An 18,401-nucleotide genomic window follows, 5' to 3' on the forward strand; every position below is an offset into this window, starting at 1 on the left:
TCTAAGCAGACAATCACGAAGAGGAGCGGCGGTGGTTACTTCAAATTTCCAACGATTCGCTGAACTGAGCCCATAAATGTCTAGCCGCGATCACGTTACTATGAGATAATTGTTAAACCTTTTTATTTTGGTTTATTTATATCTTACTTGAGTCAAGTTTGGAATTTTTTTATTCACAAATTATTTTTCTCTACCTCTGTTTTTCATTTAGGCAATAATTAAACTGGAGTTTTTCTACGCTGACAATTAGTGTTCCATCTAACTTTCAGTTCAGAGTGCTTTCCCGGCAAATAGACTCCGTGATAAGCTCTCAGGACTTCCCCCAGGTCAGGAACTAGTACGTTGCCATTGTTTCGATGTTTAACTTGACTATCGTCTTCAGGGCTGGTAGTGAGCTCTGCATGTTTCCACTGAAGCCAGTCACTGCCAGCCCTGAATAAAATGGCCGAATAAAATAAAAAGCTTTTCAAATTGTTCACTCGTACCTTGTAAAACCGAGGCAGCAAGCTGAGAAAGGTGTGACTCGGCCATTACCTCTCACGCTTCTTAATATGCCTTCACAGGGACCGACAAATGGGTATGCACTGAAATTGAAGCGAAATGAATACGGCATACAAACTGTAAACATTGTGCAATGAAGTATTTATCGTGCTTCAATAGAACGTTGGTGTTCTCACCATCCCTTTTTTCCGCAAAGCAATGTTATAAAATTCGATTATTTCCATTAGAAAATTGTGCCCCTTAAAATAATTACATTTTTTACGTTTAATGAATTAGTGAAAAGGGGAGAGGATTTAAAAGCCTGTTTATTATTTAAAGTCAGTGATTTCTGTGAATCAATAAATGCTTTCACATCATAGTAATGGAAGCTTTTAGTGCAGCAAAATATGCGTTAATTATTAGCTTCTTTATTTATGTTTTATAATTATTTACATTATAGTAATTTATTTAATACTCGTTTCTATGCTGTAGTGTATGTTTTAAGCTCAGCACTTTTTTAATGGTCGAATATCGATTTATCGTTTTTTTCTAGAGTTTCGTATTCTCAGAATTTTGAATTCCAATCCACATTATCAAAGGCCTTTTCAAAGTCGATACTCTGAATACTGGTTTGCTCTCCTCTATTACATTCTCTAAAGCTAGCCGAAATCGCTTCTCTTGTGCCCTTGCTCTTCCTAAATCCGAATAGGTCCGCTTCCAAGATTACATATTCTCTTAGTTCTAGTCTCGAGTAGATGATTCTTGTGAGTATCTTCGATTCATGTGTCGTCACACTTTCCTTCTAATATACATATATGCAAACTTCTTTCTGCAGTCTTCTTTTACGGAATAGGAGTAACTTTAATCATCTCGAACTCTCTTGATAGGTATAAAACCCATTGAGAATATTTCGCGGACGAATTAGGTTTAAGTCTTCAGTTAATTTGATTAGCAGGAATATCATGTATTTCTTCTTCTTAATCCATATATTCTCCCTCGCATGCGTCAGATGTGTTTGTTTAAAATAATGTTTGAAATATCTTTTAAGCCAATGATAATTACTTTTTCTATTACCTGGGCCTGGGGAGCATGGAATACCCTCCGAGAGAGTTCTCCCGTGTGTAGTTATTTAGAAATACCCATTTTTTATGCATTTTGGAGCCTAGATTTTAATTTTTATTCTTAAAACCAAATTAAATTGACCGCTTTTAGAAATTTAAGGATAAAAAGCCATAAATTAACAAATATGAAATAATTATGATTTAATGGGGGGGGGGGGGGGTAATCACTTATGTGACCCCCTCCTAAATCCGCCCTACTCTATGACACGTGTGTGTTGTCGTGTGCTCAGATTTAAGGCATTTCAGTTGAAGAGAATCCAGAATTGAGGAGGCAAACTGGCGAGGCGTTCCGCTGTGTTTCGGCAATTGCATTGAGTGCGAAAAACCTTTTACGTCAACAAGCGGAGTCGAAGGTGATTAACCAGTTTCTCGTACCTTTCATCCTCACCGCTGGCGTTTATTCATCCGTTCTCCCTCTCGGCTCGTTTAGATCCAAGAAGCCTGTAATTATAGACTTTCATCGGTCCGTAATTGTTACCTAACATGCATGAAACACAAGGGTGCAGCGATCGTCTTGGAAACCCTCCAGAATCATCCTCAATCGGGCTGGATAACAAGCGAGAATGGTTTAATGAAGCAGAAACTTCTTTTGATGGTACTTCTTTTGATCTGCGCAAGAAATATGTCAGTTTTATTTATATCAGATTCAGTTCTCAAGATATTGTCTTGTTCAGGGAAAACATTTCACTGCGGGAAGGAATTGCTCACCGGTGTAAAACAGCAACAAACTGCGAATACAACAGATTTGGGTACGTAATACTGATAAGGATTTGAAACCCAAAATTCACTAAATCATTCTCAATTATGTGGTTTTCCATTATAGGGTTTCTTGGGAAGTTAAATTTTACTTACACCACTACTTCTTTTTACATAAAACGACCCGCATTTACGATATCACTAAGTTGCAATCATAAGACGAAAACAGAATAATTTGCTCCTGATGGTGATGATTAGTCGCCGAAACCCGGGTTGCTTTATCTAAAAAAAGTGTTGTTAGATGTATTAAGTGTTTAGGTGTAGTAAAACAGTGTAAGTTACCTAAATAAAAGTTAACTGATCAAAAAAAACCTGATTTGATTCCCACTGAAAACACTTTTAACGCTATTATAATATTGAGGCACCTCTTGAACCTAATTTTTCTTTCTTTTGAGAATTAAATGATGCTTTTTAACAGTCATTCGTGGAATTAACATCAAGGAAAATATGTAATTTTTGTTGCCATGTTTCAGTAATGGTGAGATCGGAATTAAACCTGTAGCTTGATGGATGCGCTGAATGGCCTGGTATAATTTTGTTTGCACTACATTTAAAAAAGCGTTCGGAGTGAATGACAGACCTCCAGGGTGTGGCGTCGTAAGCAATTTTACGATTCGACAGCAGATGATTTTTCACTTCGAACCGCCTTACGTCGCCAAACACGCTTCGGAAGGTTCGTTGTGTGAGGGGTAAGAAATGCAAATAGCCTCTGGATAAAAAAACACCACCTGGTGATTTAATTGGCAATGAGCATCGTTGGCTATCAGCTTACGGGAGGAATGGCGTGTGTGTTTTACGGCCATCAGATAAGAGTCGGAGGAAATGGATTCAGAAACGCTTTGGAGTGGCTCGTTTATATCATTCCTCTACTTCTTTTTATTCACACCTTCCCGACCCATTGGGCTTTCTTCCCTTTGAAGTGAGAGGCAGTGAATGTTTCGAGTCGTGCTTAGATAAGGGGTTGTGCGGTAAATATTTTCATTTTTTTTACAGTGGAGTGAAATGAATGCTAAGGCTAGTTGTGCTCAGTTCTCAGGCTCCATAATTTTCTTAGATAAAATATTATGTATTTGAGAAATAGTCAATTTTTGAAAAAGATCTACTTTATATACTGTGATGATTTCAAGATTCCAGTGTGTGTTTGTAACAAGTGACACGTAACTAAAAAAAGGCCAAACAAGACCGTTCGAGATGAAGGAATGTGTTCGGTTTTGCGCCAAACGCTCTCGTTTTGTCTGAGTTACGACCCGAGCGGCGCTGCCTTCGCCCTCCCCCACTTCCTCTCGTCTCGTGCGGGCCGGATCGACGGAGCGACTTGGCTCTCTCTCTCTCTCTCTCTCTCTCTCTCTCTCTCTCGTTCGTCACCGGCGGAGAAACTCCTCGCACCTGCCCTGCCGTACTCTCTCTGCGGTTGCCGGGCACTGGACACGTCGCAACGGCCTGCCAACTGCTGGTCCTTCGGGCTCACCTATTGTGTTATAATTGTGTTGAACTTTAACTTGAGCTGGTCCTTCGGCTCACCTATTGTGTTATAATTGTGTTGAACTTTAACTTGAGCTGGTCCTTCGGCTCACCTATTGTGTTATAATTGTGTTGAACTTTCAATTTTGTATTAAAACTATACTGTCTGAAAATGTGGTTTATTTCCGCCACATTTATTTTGGTCCTTCGGGCCGGATTCATTGTATTCGCAATCAGTGCATGAGTTTATTGTACCCAGTGCTTGTAAGATACAGTCAAGTAGTATCATCGCTAAATGTTGCTCTTTTCTGCTCATTTTTTAAGTTTTTTGTTACGCTGCATCTACAATCAAGTTGTACTCCGCTGACGGGTGACGACACGTGCTCCTGACTCATCGTTGGATTTGACGAGCACACTGACGAGCGTACGTTATCCTACTCCTCTCCTCTCCTATTTTCTACCTCGCGGCTGCCCACGGGAAAATGGTATGGATATTTTTTGTATCTTCTTAGTGTGTGTGAATACTCTTAAAAATGAATTTTGCAACTTTTACTCGAAAGTCAAATCTCTTGAAGAAGAGGCTTGAAAGGGTTCATGGTTCCGTGCTCTCAACGGAAGCCTCATCGAAAGAGTCCCCTCTTTCAGACATCCAAATTAGGCGTTTGACTTGCTGGAAAAATGAGATTGATAATACGATAAGTGAATTCAATGATTTAGTGAATCGTTTCATCGATACAGAGACTCCCGCGGGGCTACAAGATGACGAACTTTTGGTGAAATTACGCGAAGAAATGTTAGATCTCTGTGTCGACGCAAATTGCATTATTTCTGCATTGCTGCCGATGGCAAACGTTAAACCAGACTACCTCGCCGGAACTCTTGGTGAAAATCCGCTCCCGCGATCCTCTGTTCGATTGCCAAAGCTTGAGCTGCCGCAATTTTCGGGCGAACCCATTAAATGGATGCACTACTACAACGCGTTTGACGTAACAATCCATAAGAATCAAGTGTTATCCTCAGTAGAAAAGTTCCAGTACTTGCTAAGTTCTCTTCGCGGTGAAGCTCTGCAATTAGTTTCCGGATTGCCCATTACCGGAGAAAATTATAAGATTGCTTGGGATTTGTTGCATCAGCGTTATCACAACGTGCGGAAATTAGTGTCTCTTCATGTAAGCAAGATTCTGGACATGCCTCCGGTAATGAACGGCTCACTTTCGAGCATTCGTTCTTTTTTATCAACGTACTTTGAAAATACGCAAGCATTGTCTGCGTTCCAATACGATATTACTCAAGAAAACATTTTGCTCCTTTCCATTCTCATAAGAAAATTGGACTTCGAAACTCGGAAGCGTTTTGAAGATACGCGAGGCGTCAATCATGAACTTCCGGCCGTCTCTGACTTGATTAATTTTTTGGAAGCCGAATGCGTCCATTTTGAAGACGCAATAATTGATGGAAGGAGAACAGTAAAGGGTCCTCAGATCAGAATTAATAAAACGGCTCTGATTACCACTACCACGGGGAACTTCTGTGCATTCTGTCAAGACCCAAGTCATGCCATTTATTCGTGCTCTGCTTTTAAAGATAAATCGCCGCAAGAAAGGAAAGTGATAGTGGGGGAGAAGAAATGGTGTTATAATTGTCTCGGAACATCTCACACTGTCAAGTCATGCAACTCATCTCGGAGATGTAACCGTTGCGCTAAGAGGCATCATTCGCTCCTGCACCTCAACGTGAACTCCTCTTCATCGCTGAATAATCGCCCGGGTACCGCTGCAGCTAATGCGCAATTGCCCTCACTATCAATTTCTGGTAAATCACAACCGGAATTAACTACAGAAAAACACTTTGTGGGACTATCGTCGTCAAAACCTAATACGTCAATTTTATTGGCAACAACTTTGATTCGTTTAACTACACCAAGTGGCTTCTCTCATGTAGTTAGAGGAATTTTAGACTCAGCATCTCAATGCAGTATCATCTCGGAACGCTGTGCTCAAGTTTTGAACGTTACACGCCGACGAGTAAATAATGAGATTAATGGACTATCACAATCTCATGTCAAATGTAATGGATTAACTTTTCTTAGTTTATCATCTGTCGGTGGAAAAGTGCTCGCTTACTCACATCCTATGATGATTTTACAAAATATCACTTCCAATTTGCCTCTCGCAACTATTTCGCCTGAAGTGAAAGAGAAGATGAAATCATTTGTCTTGGCTGACCCAACCTTTGATGTGCCCTCTCCTGTTGATGTTTTAATTGGAGCTGACCTCTTCCCTCATGTATTTACGGGAATTCGCTGTTTCCTTAGAGAAAATTATCCACTGGCCCTTGGTACTATTTTCGGATTTGTTTTAATGGGCTCAACTCCAATTACTCCAGTGTCTGAAATTAATCACAAGCCTTCCATCGCTTTAATTTCAACCCATGATGCTAATCTCAATACTTCTATTCAACAGTTTTGGAAACTTGAGGAAGTACCTCATTTTTCGCTTACTCCTCAAGACCGACAATGTGAAGAGCATTTCCAATCAACGCATTCCAGAGATGAAACTGGTCGTTACATCACTCGGCTGCCGTTCAAGGACCTTCACCCTCCTCTTGGAGACTCAGCGCTGTGTGCCAAAAGAAGATTTTTTGGTCTGGAAAGAAGACTGTCAGCGCAACCTCTCCTGAGAGAGAAGTATATTAAGTTTATGTCGGAGTACCTCACCCTAGGTCACATGACACCTTGTGATAATTTCCCTAGAGTTAAGCATTATTTTTTGCCGCACCATGGAGTTTTTAAAAATCAAGATCCAAATTCAAGCCTGCGGGTTGTATTTGATGCTAGTTCAAAGACCTCAACGAATGTCTCACTTAATGACATTTTATTGTCAGGACCCAAATTACAAAATGATCTTTGTGAAGTTATTCTGCGATTTCGGTGCCATTCAGTTGTATTTGCATGTGACATTCGTCAGATGTATCGTCAAATTAAAATTCATCCTGATGACCAGCACTTCCAGTTGATATATTGGCGTGAAACCCCTACGGATCTTCTCAAAGTTTTCAAATTGACAACAGTCACTTATGGAGTGACGAGCGCACCGTTTCTAGCCATCCGCACTCTTCATCAACTGGCTGAAGATGAAGGTGCTCAGTTTCCGCAAGCTGCTCGTGTCCTAAAGTCTCAAACGTTTGTTGACGATATCATTGCTGGTGCAGATAATGTGCAAGAAGCCCTCACACTTCAACATGATTTAACAAAACTCCTCTCATTAGGTGGCTTCCAGTTGAGAAAATGGTGCAGTAATTCGGATATTTTGATATCCCACATCTCAGAAGATGATAGAGAAATTCCTCTCTCTTTCCAATATTCGGAGCAACCTATTTTTAATATATTGGGTCTGCAATGGAATTCCACATCCGATGAGTTTTCTTATGCTGTGAAAATATCCAATGTACCTCATACTAAACGCTCAGTACTCTCCGCTATCGCAAGAATATATGACCCCTGCGGTTGGTTGGCTCCCGTGGTATTTTTAGCTAAGTCATTCATACAATACTTATGGACCCTTGGTCTTCAATGGGATGATCCATTGTCTTCTAATGTTGCCTTCCGGTGGGAAGAAATTTTGAAGAATCTTGCTAGAGTAAAGGAAATTACGCTACCTCGATCTTTATTTATCGAAAGAACAAGCAGTGTCCAACTGCTTGGTTTTTGCGACGCATCTGAGTTGGGATATGCCGCAGTCATTTATTTAAGATGTGCTTCTGCTGACAACAACACCAAGATAGCATTGCTCATGGCTAAATCCCGTGTCGCACCTCTCAAACGTATCTCTTTACCCCGATTGGAACTTTGTGGGGCGCATTTACTGGCTAAACTCATTCATTATAGTTCAAACTTGGTGTCCAATTACTGTAAAATGGAATCTGTCACTGCCTGGTGTGATTCAACCATTGCTCTCTCATGGATCCGCACCCCTCCCTATCGCCTTAAGGTGTTTGTAGCAAATCGAGTTGCCCAGATTCAAGAATGGGTACCTCCTGAACGTTGGTTTCATGTATCGTCGCAACACAACCCCGCTGATTGTGCCTCTCGTGGATTACCCACTCCTCTCTTCGCGAAGAATTCCTTGTGGTGGTCTGGCCCTCGCTGGCTCTCTCTCCCGCCAGAAGACTGGCCGTGTTCTCCCTTCGCTCCTTTGGACGAGGATCTACCGGAAGTGAAACAACGAATATTCAACGTTTGCTCCTCAATAAGACCATTTCAGAAGACCGGAATGGATTATGCTGGACCCTTCACTATTAGGAGCCATGCTCTAAGAAGAACTGTTCCATTAAAGGTCTATTTGTGTCTTTTTATTTGCATGTGTACCAAGGCTGTTCATCTAGAAGTAGTCACTGATCTCTCATCGGACGCCTTCATTGCAGCACTAACCCGATTTGTATCAAGGAGAGGACTTTGTAGTGATCTATACTCCGATTGCGGAACAAACTTCGTTGGTGCATCCACGCAGTTGAAAAGGACAATAAAGAACTTCTATTCATCACCGGAAACTCAAGAGGCCATTTCCCATTTCGCTACTGAAAACTGCATCAACTTCCATTTTATTCCCCCTGCCGCGCCCCACCAAGGAGGGTTATGGGAAAGAGCCATTAAAAGCGCCAAAACACTCTTAATTCGTTCCATTGGCCAAACTCTTCTCACTTTGCAGGAATTTATTACGCTTGTCACTAAGGTAGAAGCCATGCTGAATTCTCGTCCTCTTACACCTCTTTCCACGGATCCTGCTGATGTATCGGCGCTGACCCCGGGACACTTTCTCATCGGAACCTCAATGACAGCCATTCCAGAGAACGATTTCGCCGCTCTACCCACCAATAGGCTCAGCAGATGGCAGACTGTTCAAGCCTTCTCACAGCGCATCTGGCGCCGATGGCATCAAGAGTACCTCCACACTCTTCAGCAGAGGTCAAAATGGACTCGGCGCAGGGAAAATCTTAAGGTGGGAGATTTAGTTGCGGTGCACTCCCCGTAAACTCCTCCTCTTCAGTGGTGTTTGGCACGCATAACTAAAGCCATACCAGGTGATGATGGAATAGTTAGAGTGGTGCAGCTGCGTACCCCCAAGGGCACTCTTACCCGTCCTGCCACCCGAGTATTTCCCCTCCCAATTGACGATTGACATTTGTTGACTGACGTACATTTACAGGAACGGTTTATAATTTTTTGTGTTATGTATTATGAGTTTCTTTTTTCTCTTTTTATTGAACAAGGTGTTCAAGGGGGGCGGAATGTTCGGTTTTGCGCCAAACGCTCTCGTTTTGTCTGAGTTACGACCCGAGCGGCGCTGCCTTCGCCCTCCCCCACTTCCTCTCGTCTCGTGCGGGCCGGATCGACGGAGCGACTTGGCTCTCTCTCTCTCTCTCTCTCTCTCTCTCTCGTTCGTCACCGGCGGAGAAACTCCTCGCACCTGCCCTGCCGTACTCTCTCTGCGGTTGCCGGGCACTGGACACGTCGCAACGGCCTGCCAACTGCTGGTCCTTCGGGCTCACCTATTGTGTTATAATTGTGTTGAACTTTAACTTGAGCTGGTCCTTCGGCTCACCTATTGTGTTATAATTGTGTTGAACTTTAACTTGAGCTGGTCCTTCGGCTCACCTATTGTGTTATAATTGTGTTGAACTTTCAATTTTGTATTAAAACTATACTGTCTGAAAATGTGGTTTATTTCCGCCACAGAATGCGTCCTCGTAAGGAAAGAATTCTCTTATTTCTCTTTTGGTTTTTGATGTGGCATTTTTCTTACCCTTCTTATTGACGTTTCCGTATTGGGAGAGTTGGATGGAAACTCCTTCGTTACATATTTGCACCACCTTCGCTCCCACTTCTTATTTCCTCGAACCACTTAATTCCAAGCATCATCTGCAATACGATAAAACAAATATAGTTTTCTTCGCTCCTTCTAAGAACCAATTTTGTAGCGAGCCCTCAGTGAAAGTTAGCCTTGAGTTCAGCCAATTAATTATGTGCTATTATTTGTCCATCTTGGATGTCGTGTGGTTGAACCAATCACCCAATCGTTTCCATCCTCCCACGGAGACAATATCTAGAGTTTGTATTAGGAGTATCGTCTGGAGTTAGTGTGGGCCGATACGGAAACTTCAGCTTCGCTTCCGGAAGATCCTGCGCCTGATACCCAGGGCAACAAAACGATATCCTTGAAGCACTAGCAGAAGAACCCCCACTCCAGCGAAGACTGGAAGATGTAGCGAAGAAAATCTTCGAGACAGCGAAAATCAGCAACTACGACATCATCGCAGAACTGGCTGCAGAAGCTCCGAATAAGTGGGACCGATATAAACGGCCAATCTCTTCAATGGGACTGACAGACCTCCAAAGCATCGACGTGCCAGCGCTGGAAAAGCTCGTAACTATTGCCACAACGCCAAGCCTGCAAGGGTGAAAAGTTGAAACTACTCCCTTCGTGCAACGAAGCATCACCATTTGCAACTCCATCTTGCGTTCATAGGATTGAAAAAATCTTTATCTAATTTGTTTCATTTTTGATTGTTCAGAGCTTGAATAAGAAAGTAGATTTCGTATTTCTCCGTTTCTCTATCCGTCGCCTATTTCTCGAGCTAATCACGATGAAAAACCCTCTTCGCTTATAATTTCACGACGTCACTGGCTCGCTTTCCGAGTAGCTTACCGCATCTCGATAACTATTCGGACTCGTTTTAAAGGAAATAAAATAACTATGTTTTATTCCACACTTTATTTTAAATCGTACGACCGGTTTCAACACTTAGTGTTATCATAAGTGTTGAAACCGGTCGTACGATTTAAAATGAAGTGTGGAATAAAACATAGTTATTTTATTTCATTTAACATGAAGCAATTCCACAAAGTAACGCCTGAGACTGTGTCTTATATATTCGGACTCGTTCATCCGTCTCATGTGGTTCGTAGTCAATGACACTGTAATGAGGGATTCTTTCCTTCAAGAATCGAGTTTTTCTGAAGACTTAATGAACCAGAAATTTAATGACGTTAATAAATCATGAAAAATAGGGGGTAAATTTTGTATTTTAGAGTTATGATAAAATAAATGATTACAAATACTTTCTTCGCTATAGCTTATCTTTCACGTCCATGTAGCGAATTATCTAATTTCATTGTAATATCGGGTCTAAGTGAACGACTCCATTGAGGAAATACAAAATTCCGCAGCACTTTCTCATCGATTGGACGCGATATCTAAAGAAAATTAATCAAATCTTGGCGATAACGAAAAACATCCGCATTCGGTATGGCATCTAAAACCACAGCCATCCACTTTTCACAACTTTCATTTCAATATTTTAACCCTTTTTCTTGTAAGTCGATGACACCACCGACTCTCGCCGAGAAGGTCACCGCGTCTTAACCACCCTTGTGCGTGGGCCTCGCGTGGCGCATTCTTCTTATCAATATTGCGAGCTATTTTTACTCTACACACTATTTTTACTTTACACAGCTACAGTAAAAGGCACTCCACGAACGAGTTCATTAGTTGAAACTCCATTGATGTCAGTACCTCCGCTTTTTTATTTCTTAAAACCTTGAGAAAATAGCGAAATAAGGATGAACCAATATGGAAAATAAAAACTGAGGTGCTGTATAATATCTCCCAATACTCGTTCACATTCACAAGCAACAAAACAATGATCCTTTTTGAGGGCTGTAGGGACGCCAACTAAGGCGCACTGATCAAAATGTGTACGACTGCTGGTCACTGCTTCAAGGGAATTAGAGGAAGTGACCAGCCGTCGGTGACGAAACGTCGGAGAAATATCCGATATACCACGCAGCATACACTATATATGCCACATATTAATCATCATGAGCCGCGAAAGCTTTAATCCATTATAACCCATTGTTGCTTCTGAGTAACATAAACATGTATACATTTTCATATCTACTCGGGCCACAATTGAACTACGTGTTCTTTTGTACTCCATAGTTTAATGTCGGCATAGGTCCTTCCTACAAAAATTATGATTGATTAAAATTTTTTCACATTTTTAATATTATAAATCTTGAACTTTTCTTTCTCCCAAAAGCAGCGCTGTTTTTCAAGAATTTAGGCTTCCTAGATACAACCTGGGATTCATCACAGGGCTTGAGGGATCCAGCCAAGGGTGACTAGCTGCAGATTTGTTGTTGGTAGATTTACACGCGAGAGGCAAGCGTTAGGAGACATTATACGGCCATTTGAGTTTTTTTCCGCAGTGCATCTTTGAGGCCGTAGAGCTCAGTATCACCATTTGATATCTGACGAGGGAGGGTTTTTTTAAGCATTGTGATCTCTTTTCTGAGTGAAATTCTTATGTGCAGATTAGGTAGCGTTTGAGTATTGCAATAAATACCTTGGAGGTGGTGTGGTAAAATTGAAACCTAGGTCGTTATAAATTTTATAACCATTGAAAATTGGAAGTATCTATTTCATGTATATAATATGGAAAAATTCCACTCCATCACGCCTGAATCTTCAATAATTTTTCTAGCAGTTTAGCAGATGGTCGTGTCAACCCATTAGCTGTGAGGACAGAATAGGGTTGATGTGATGGCTTGAGTATTTTCTTCCCACCGGATGGGCCCGGGTTCAAAACTCGGCGGTGGCAGATAATTTTCAGAGACTATCTATCCGCTCCCTACTTAAATGTATGTGGAAGACATTTCAAGTGCAAATCTCTGTCCGTCGGATGGGACGTTAAGTCTATCTGCTAATTTTTTGTTTACACGTGTGCGAGTTAATCCTTCCGTCGATAAATGGTTCTTCAATGAACAAATATAAATGGACCAGACTATAGACATCGTCAACTCATGGAAAGAAGGCTCCAACTTACGAGTTTTTGTTTTAATAAATTCTAGTGCTATGAAAGAATGACTGTGTGTGGAAGATGTTTTCCGTTGTAACTCATCGTTCACATCCACCTAATTCCTTCCACGAATTGCATTTTCAGGTCTTAGAATGCGATCCCTCTGGCAAAGTGCAAATTGCGTAAGCAAGGCGCTGAAATTAATGTTTTCAGTGATCCAGTTCTAATGGGTAGTTTTTTCCCTATCAATGCAACAAATGGACTGCAATAGTTGAGGGTTAGCAATTTGTGACGAAATTAATTATTTTTCTATTAAAAATTCCTCGCTATACTCTTATGAATGATGCCTTGGGGTGTCAAAGTCTGAAAACTTTTCGATAGTCTACCCATAGTATTCACATTCAATGAAATCTTCTCAAATTTCCTCCCTTCATAAAGAAATTAGTGGTCTAATTGGTTGGCTTTCAGCATTTACAAGGATACTTTAAGCGGCTATTTAAGTCGGAATTTCCATAAATAGCCCAAATTAGGCCTGGATAAACGGTTCAACTTTCATATGCGTCGGTAGTTGAGAGCCTGCGTAAATGCTCTTTTAATGTATTCAAGTTTTATGTCCTCATTCCCACCTCATGCGATGCAGCGCAGAATTATCTTTCGTCGGCTCAAAAACATGCAATGCTCCCGCATAAAATGTCACCAACTTCTGAAGGGCATAAAGGGGTCAGACCACTGAAGCCGTCCTCCCTACCACGCCGAAATTTTTCTGTTTGTGGCGACTACCCACTGCGCACCGGTGTCACGAATAAAGTGCCCAGGGAAAAAGCCTATTGCGAAGAAATCGCATCCTTGCAGTAAAAAACAATCCAATCTTCTTAGTAATTACGATTGTTACGCGCACAGAAAATAAAATATTTGATGTTGCCATGATGCGTGATGACTCGCCTCCGAATAGCTCTTAGTTTTCATTCTCTGGTAACGCAACCACTACCCCATGCTGTCACATTGGCTCTTGTGCGCCTCCTTCGCACCTATAAATTTTGCGCTTTTTTCAATGTACGCTTTTTTCGCAAAACCCAGCGCATTTTCTGAGGAGACCACTAGCCAACGGATACCTATCCTCTGACTTTCCTTTTTTCGATGCATGTAGTTCAATTTCATATTGTCTGTAAAATTTTAGGTTTTCTCGGCGTATAGATTGATGAAAAATTTCTCGGGATTCCCACCGAGTGTGGTATTGGGTTAATTCTCCCAACGTTTCAATGGCTGAGTCTGCCATCGTCTTCAGGGGTTTACTCTTAATGGTACTTTTTTTACGGTACTTATTTATTTATTTATTCATATCCCTGGTTCATTGTCTATCTATTACTGTTCTTATTGTTAGGAACTCTTCTTAAGAACCGGTTTTTGCCTTAGCTTAACACATTTTTAAATTTTCGTGCAATATATTTACTGTTAGTGAATGACATTAAGATTAAGTTTTCCTTGATGGCATGTTTTTGAACGCTTAGGTGATTCTTGTTGAAAATAAAATGCAAAGGCATTACCGAGCTCGGCGCGGAGTAATCAGTGTCTTTCGAAATGGTCTCTCCACTGTGGGTGGGTACTTAAACCAACTTCTTCCCCTCCATAGCATTCGGCGTCTTCCTGCTTAGCATTTAGGCCAATTTCTCTCCGGAGTACCTACTCGGGAGTGTGGATTTCAGACGGGAAAATCTGGTCCAAACGTAGACTTATTACTCCTCTTTTGAAGCGAGCAATTTGTCGATGGCCGGAGAACTTTCCATCAAATGCTAATTAGTTATTTTTCTCTTATTTTTTTCTCAAATGCTGGAGAGTCATGGAGCTGTTTCCGAAGGGTGGGACTCGAAACGTTCAGCCCCGTGAGGGAATGAGACCCATTTGCATGATAAATATCCCATCAGTGTGGAGGGGGTGGACTCAAAGCTTAAGGGCATTTCGCGTGCGAAAGCTTGAATTGGACTCCTTTAAAATGCCGTTCCGGGGAAGTTATTTTATGAACGTAATCCATGTGAGCTATCCACAGGCTTTCTCGCCTCACAGGCGTTTCGGAGGATATGCATGTGCATGAGGAGACCAAATCGAGAAATGCATTTTAATTACCGTACATAGCTCTGTAATCATTCCTCTATAACCATTACATTATTAGTCGCACCTTTTGGGCCAAATATGAAAGTTTTAGTACGAATTCCTTCTCTCACTTTTTAACTTTTCGTGATTGAAACTGTTGCAGTGATTCAGGTCATTTTTTTTAGATGACGTGCATTCAGATTTTTACCCAATTTTTCAAACATAATAATTTAAATATGACTTTTCCCTGAGGTGACGTTTTCTTTTTATTGTACTAGTGAATTCTTGGGCAAGATTCTCCAAGATCTTCTGGTTTTAAAAATAAATTTTTTTCTCTCAAATTTGTTCTGCTCAAATCACGTGGATGGTATAGTTCTGGCACATGGTTACAAACTGAAGTGTACTTGGCGGTATTTATCGAACCAAGTGAGGTGTAACTGGCCAAAACAGGTACTTCGGCACCTTCAACGGATTTATTTTATCAATGTTTACATTGATGTAGGCGTTGTTTATTACATAGTCTGATTTTGTGCTTAAAAATTCTATGAAAAGCGTGGAACGAAATACACCAATGTTGCTTGACACATCATGAAATTATTTATATGTGCTCCAAATTTTCCCCGTAAAAATATGTCGTTTTCAAGTTCCGCATTAACCACCCTCCTTCCCACTGACGGATTTTAGTCTCTACCAGTTCTACCATAATTTTTTGTGGTATCAAACGTTTGTTTTGGGTGGGGGAGAAGTGCTGGACTCTAGTGGTTTTCGGTAAAATATCTCTCTCTTATTTTTTAAAATCTGTGTGACCTAGAAACATAGTGAGGTTCTAAGATGATACCCTTCGTGTCACCGTGAAAGACATCTGTTCTCAATTGCCTAGCATGTAGTCTCTAAGCCTGTAGCGGCTCCCTTCCAAATTCGTGTAAAATTGTGTGCAATGCTCTCTGTTTGGTCATAACAGGTTTTGACGAATCTCGTAGTTTTATTATATATTGCGTATGCTGCGCATATATAAAGTGGGAAAGTAATTCATTGATTGTGTGATTGACACAAATTAGTAGCCCAAACTGTGATATTTGTGGGTATATGGAACATTGGACGTGAAAGTAAAAAAATATTCATCGGAAGGAAAAATCTGAAAACTTGAAAAAGTCGATTAGTTTTCGAGATATATCGACTTGGATTAACATGGGAGCCTTATGGGACTACAACTTTTTCGCTTTTAATTTGTACTTTTAAACGCCCGAGGAACATGATATTCAATGGACATGGACTAGATTTTTTGGTCGATTTTTTGGTGTGGTTGCCATAGCGCCGAATTGATATTTAGTATTTTTTATTACTGTTTGAATGCTCTCAATGCTTTTCTTATGGGAAAACTTTGGGAATTTTTTTGACCAACTTGCAATAATCGTAGGAAAATTTCCTTTGCCAAAAAGTTAGATAATTCTTTGGTTAATTTTTTGGCTATCTTGGAATTTTCGTACGTCGAAACAATTCCGAGGAATAAACGATTTCGATTTAACATTGTCGTGATGGGCGAATTTTCAAACTCGGATTTCAGCCTTGAGACATGTGCCATATGAAAATTTGGACTCTTTAGGAAAAACCGTTAGAGGGTTCTCCGAACCCTCACGTTTGAGCTGACTTTCGCCGTAACCCTCTTGGTTAATTCATAATTAAATTCCGAAAAATGTCCTGCACGCGAAAAATCATTGTCGCCATTTTTTTGTGGAGCATGCAATCTTGAATATCTTAGCAACCGTTTAAGCTAGAGAAATGAAATTTTCAGAGTAATACTTTTATCACAATGGTCAACTTTTGCAATGATGACCATTTCGCTCGATCGATTCATGTGCGAGTTATATCGATACCAATCTCCTTGGTTACGCTTAAATCGCTAATAACTTTTTTCTAAATCAAGGCATGAATGTAAAGGTCATATATAATACTACTGTTAATGTCTTTTCTTCGACAAAAGTTAAATCAAGCGAATCGAGCGATTACAGTCGAAGTTATGATCGATAAAAGGTTGCATTCGATTGAGCCATTTTTCAGACCTATTTACATAGTTACGGGGATAAAAATTATAAAAATATGTAAGGGAAGAAATGAATTATGCGTACACATTAATTATTTAGATTAGTATTGTTTCCTAACGAAGATATATCAATATGAATTTATATCTTTTTGTATTAGGTCCCCATAAGAAATACACGCATCGCCCTATATACGTCACCAATATAAGAACATAGGCGAAATTTTGAAAGCGGGGATAGTAGAGAAGAGAGGGATAAGGGTATGGCCATAGAATGGAGGGGTTATCAATAGGATGCGAATTTTTCAATACAGGTGGCAGTATAGTCGAATGTACGATTCGATTTTTATAGCAAATGCGCAAATTGGCATAAAATGATAAGTGTATACGTTGGACCAATGAAATTTAGTGAATTGGTACATCATGGTATTCCTCACAATGTGCAATGGAAACATGTTTTGTATATAGTCTCACGCTCGATATATATCGAATCTACTTTTTCTTAAAATATATCGAATTGCTATAGCATATAGGATTTTACATCTAAGGACATAGTAGACCAGGAAATATATAGTAGATACCCATAGACCAGAAATTAAACCAATAGCATTGCGGATTTTACAGTACAGATGTCAGTATGATCGAAAAATCGATTCGATTATTATAGCAAATATGTTAATTGGCATAACTTCAATAGTATTTCCGTTTGACCAATGAAATTTTGTGAATGGGTACATCTTTGTATTCCTCACAATGCCCAATGAAAACATGTTTTGCATGTAGTCTCACATTCGATATATATCGAATCTGCTTTTTCACAATTTATATCGAATAGCTATAACATATAGGAATTTACACTCACGGGCATTGTTGACCAGGAATTATATAGTAGATGACCATAGACTGGATATTAAAAAAATGTCATTGCGAATTTTACATTACAGATGTCAGTATAATCGAAAGATCGAATAGATTATTTTAGCAAATACGCAAATTGGCATAACTGGATTAGTAAATACGTTGGACCAATGAAAATTGGTGAATGGGTACATCTTGGTATTCCTCACATTGCCAAATGGAAATATTGTTTATGTTTAGTCTCACGTTCGATATATATCGAATCTACTTTTTCTTAAAATATATCGAATTGCTATAACATATAGGATTTTACTCCCACGGGCATTGTTGACCAGCAATTATATAGAAGATGACCATAGACTGGATATTAAAAAAATATCATTGCGGATTTTACATTACAGATGTCAGTATAATCGAAAGATCGAATCGATTATTTTAGCAAATACGCAAATTGGCATAACTGGATTAGTAAATACGTTGGACCAATGAAAATTGGTGAATGGGTACATCTTGGTATTCCTCACATTGCCCCATGGAAATATGTTTTGCATGTAGTCTCACATTCGATACATATCGAATCTGCTTTTTCACAAATTATACCGAATAGCTATAACATTTAGGATTTTACACCCACGGGCATTGTTGACCAGCAATTATATAGAAGATGACCATATCGTGGAAATAAAATTGATATTTTTGCGGATTTTACAGTACAGATGTCAGTATAATCGAAAGATCGATTC

At 40.1% G+C, this 18,401-nt stretch overlaps 1 protein-coding gene across 1 annotated transcript; it reads left to right on the forward strand.

Annotated features, from left to right (window-relative positions):
* The first annotated feature begins 3,961 nt into the window (after positions 1 to 3,961).
* Positions 3,962 to 9,433, forward strand: LOC124162473. Its single transcript, XM_046539018.1, has 2 exons — positions 3,962 to 8,815; positions 9,087 to 9,433. Exons 1-2 carry the CDS (start codon positions 4,352 to 4,354, stop codon positions 9,393 to 9,395), a joined length of 4,773 nt encoding a protein of 1,590 aa, XP_046394974.1. The 5' UTR covers positions 3,962 to 4,351; the 3' UTR covers positions 9,396 to 9,433.
* The last annotated feature ends 8,968 nt before the right edge of the window (positions 9,434 to 18,401 follow it).

Source organism: Ischnura elegans, chromosome 7, assembly GCF_921293095.1.
Source record: "Ischnura elegans chromosome 7, ioIscEleg1.1, whole genome shotgun sequence".
NCBI classification, from domain to species: Eukaryota; Metazoa; Arthropoda; class Insecta; order Odonata; family Coenagrionidae; genus Ischnura; species Ischnura elegans.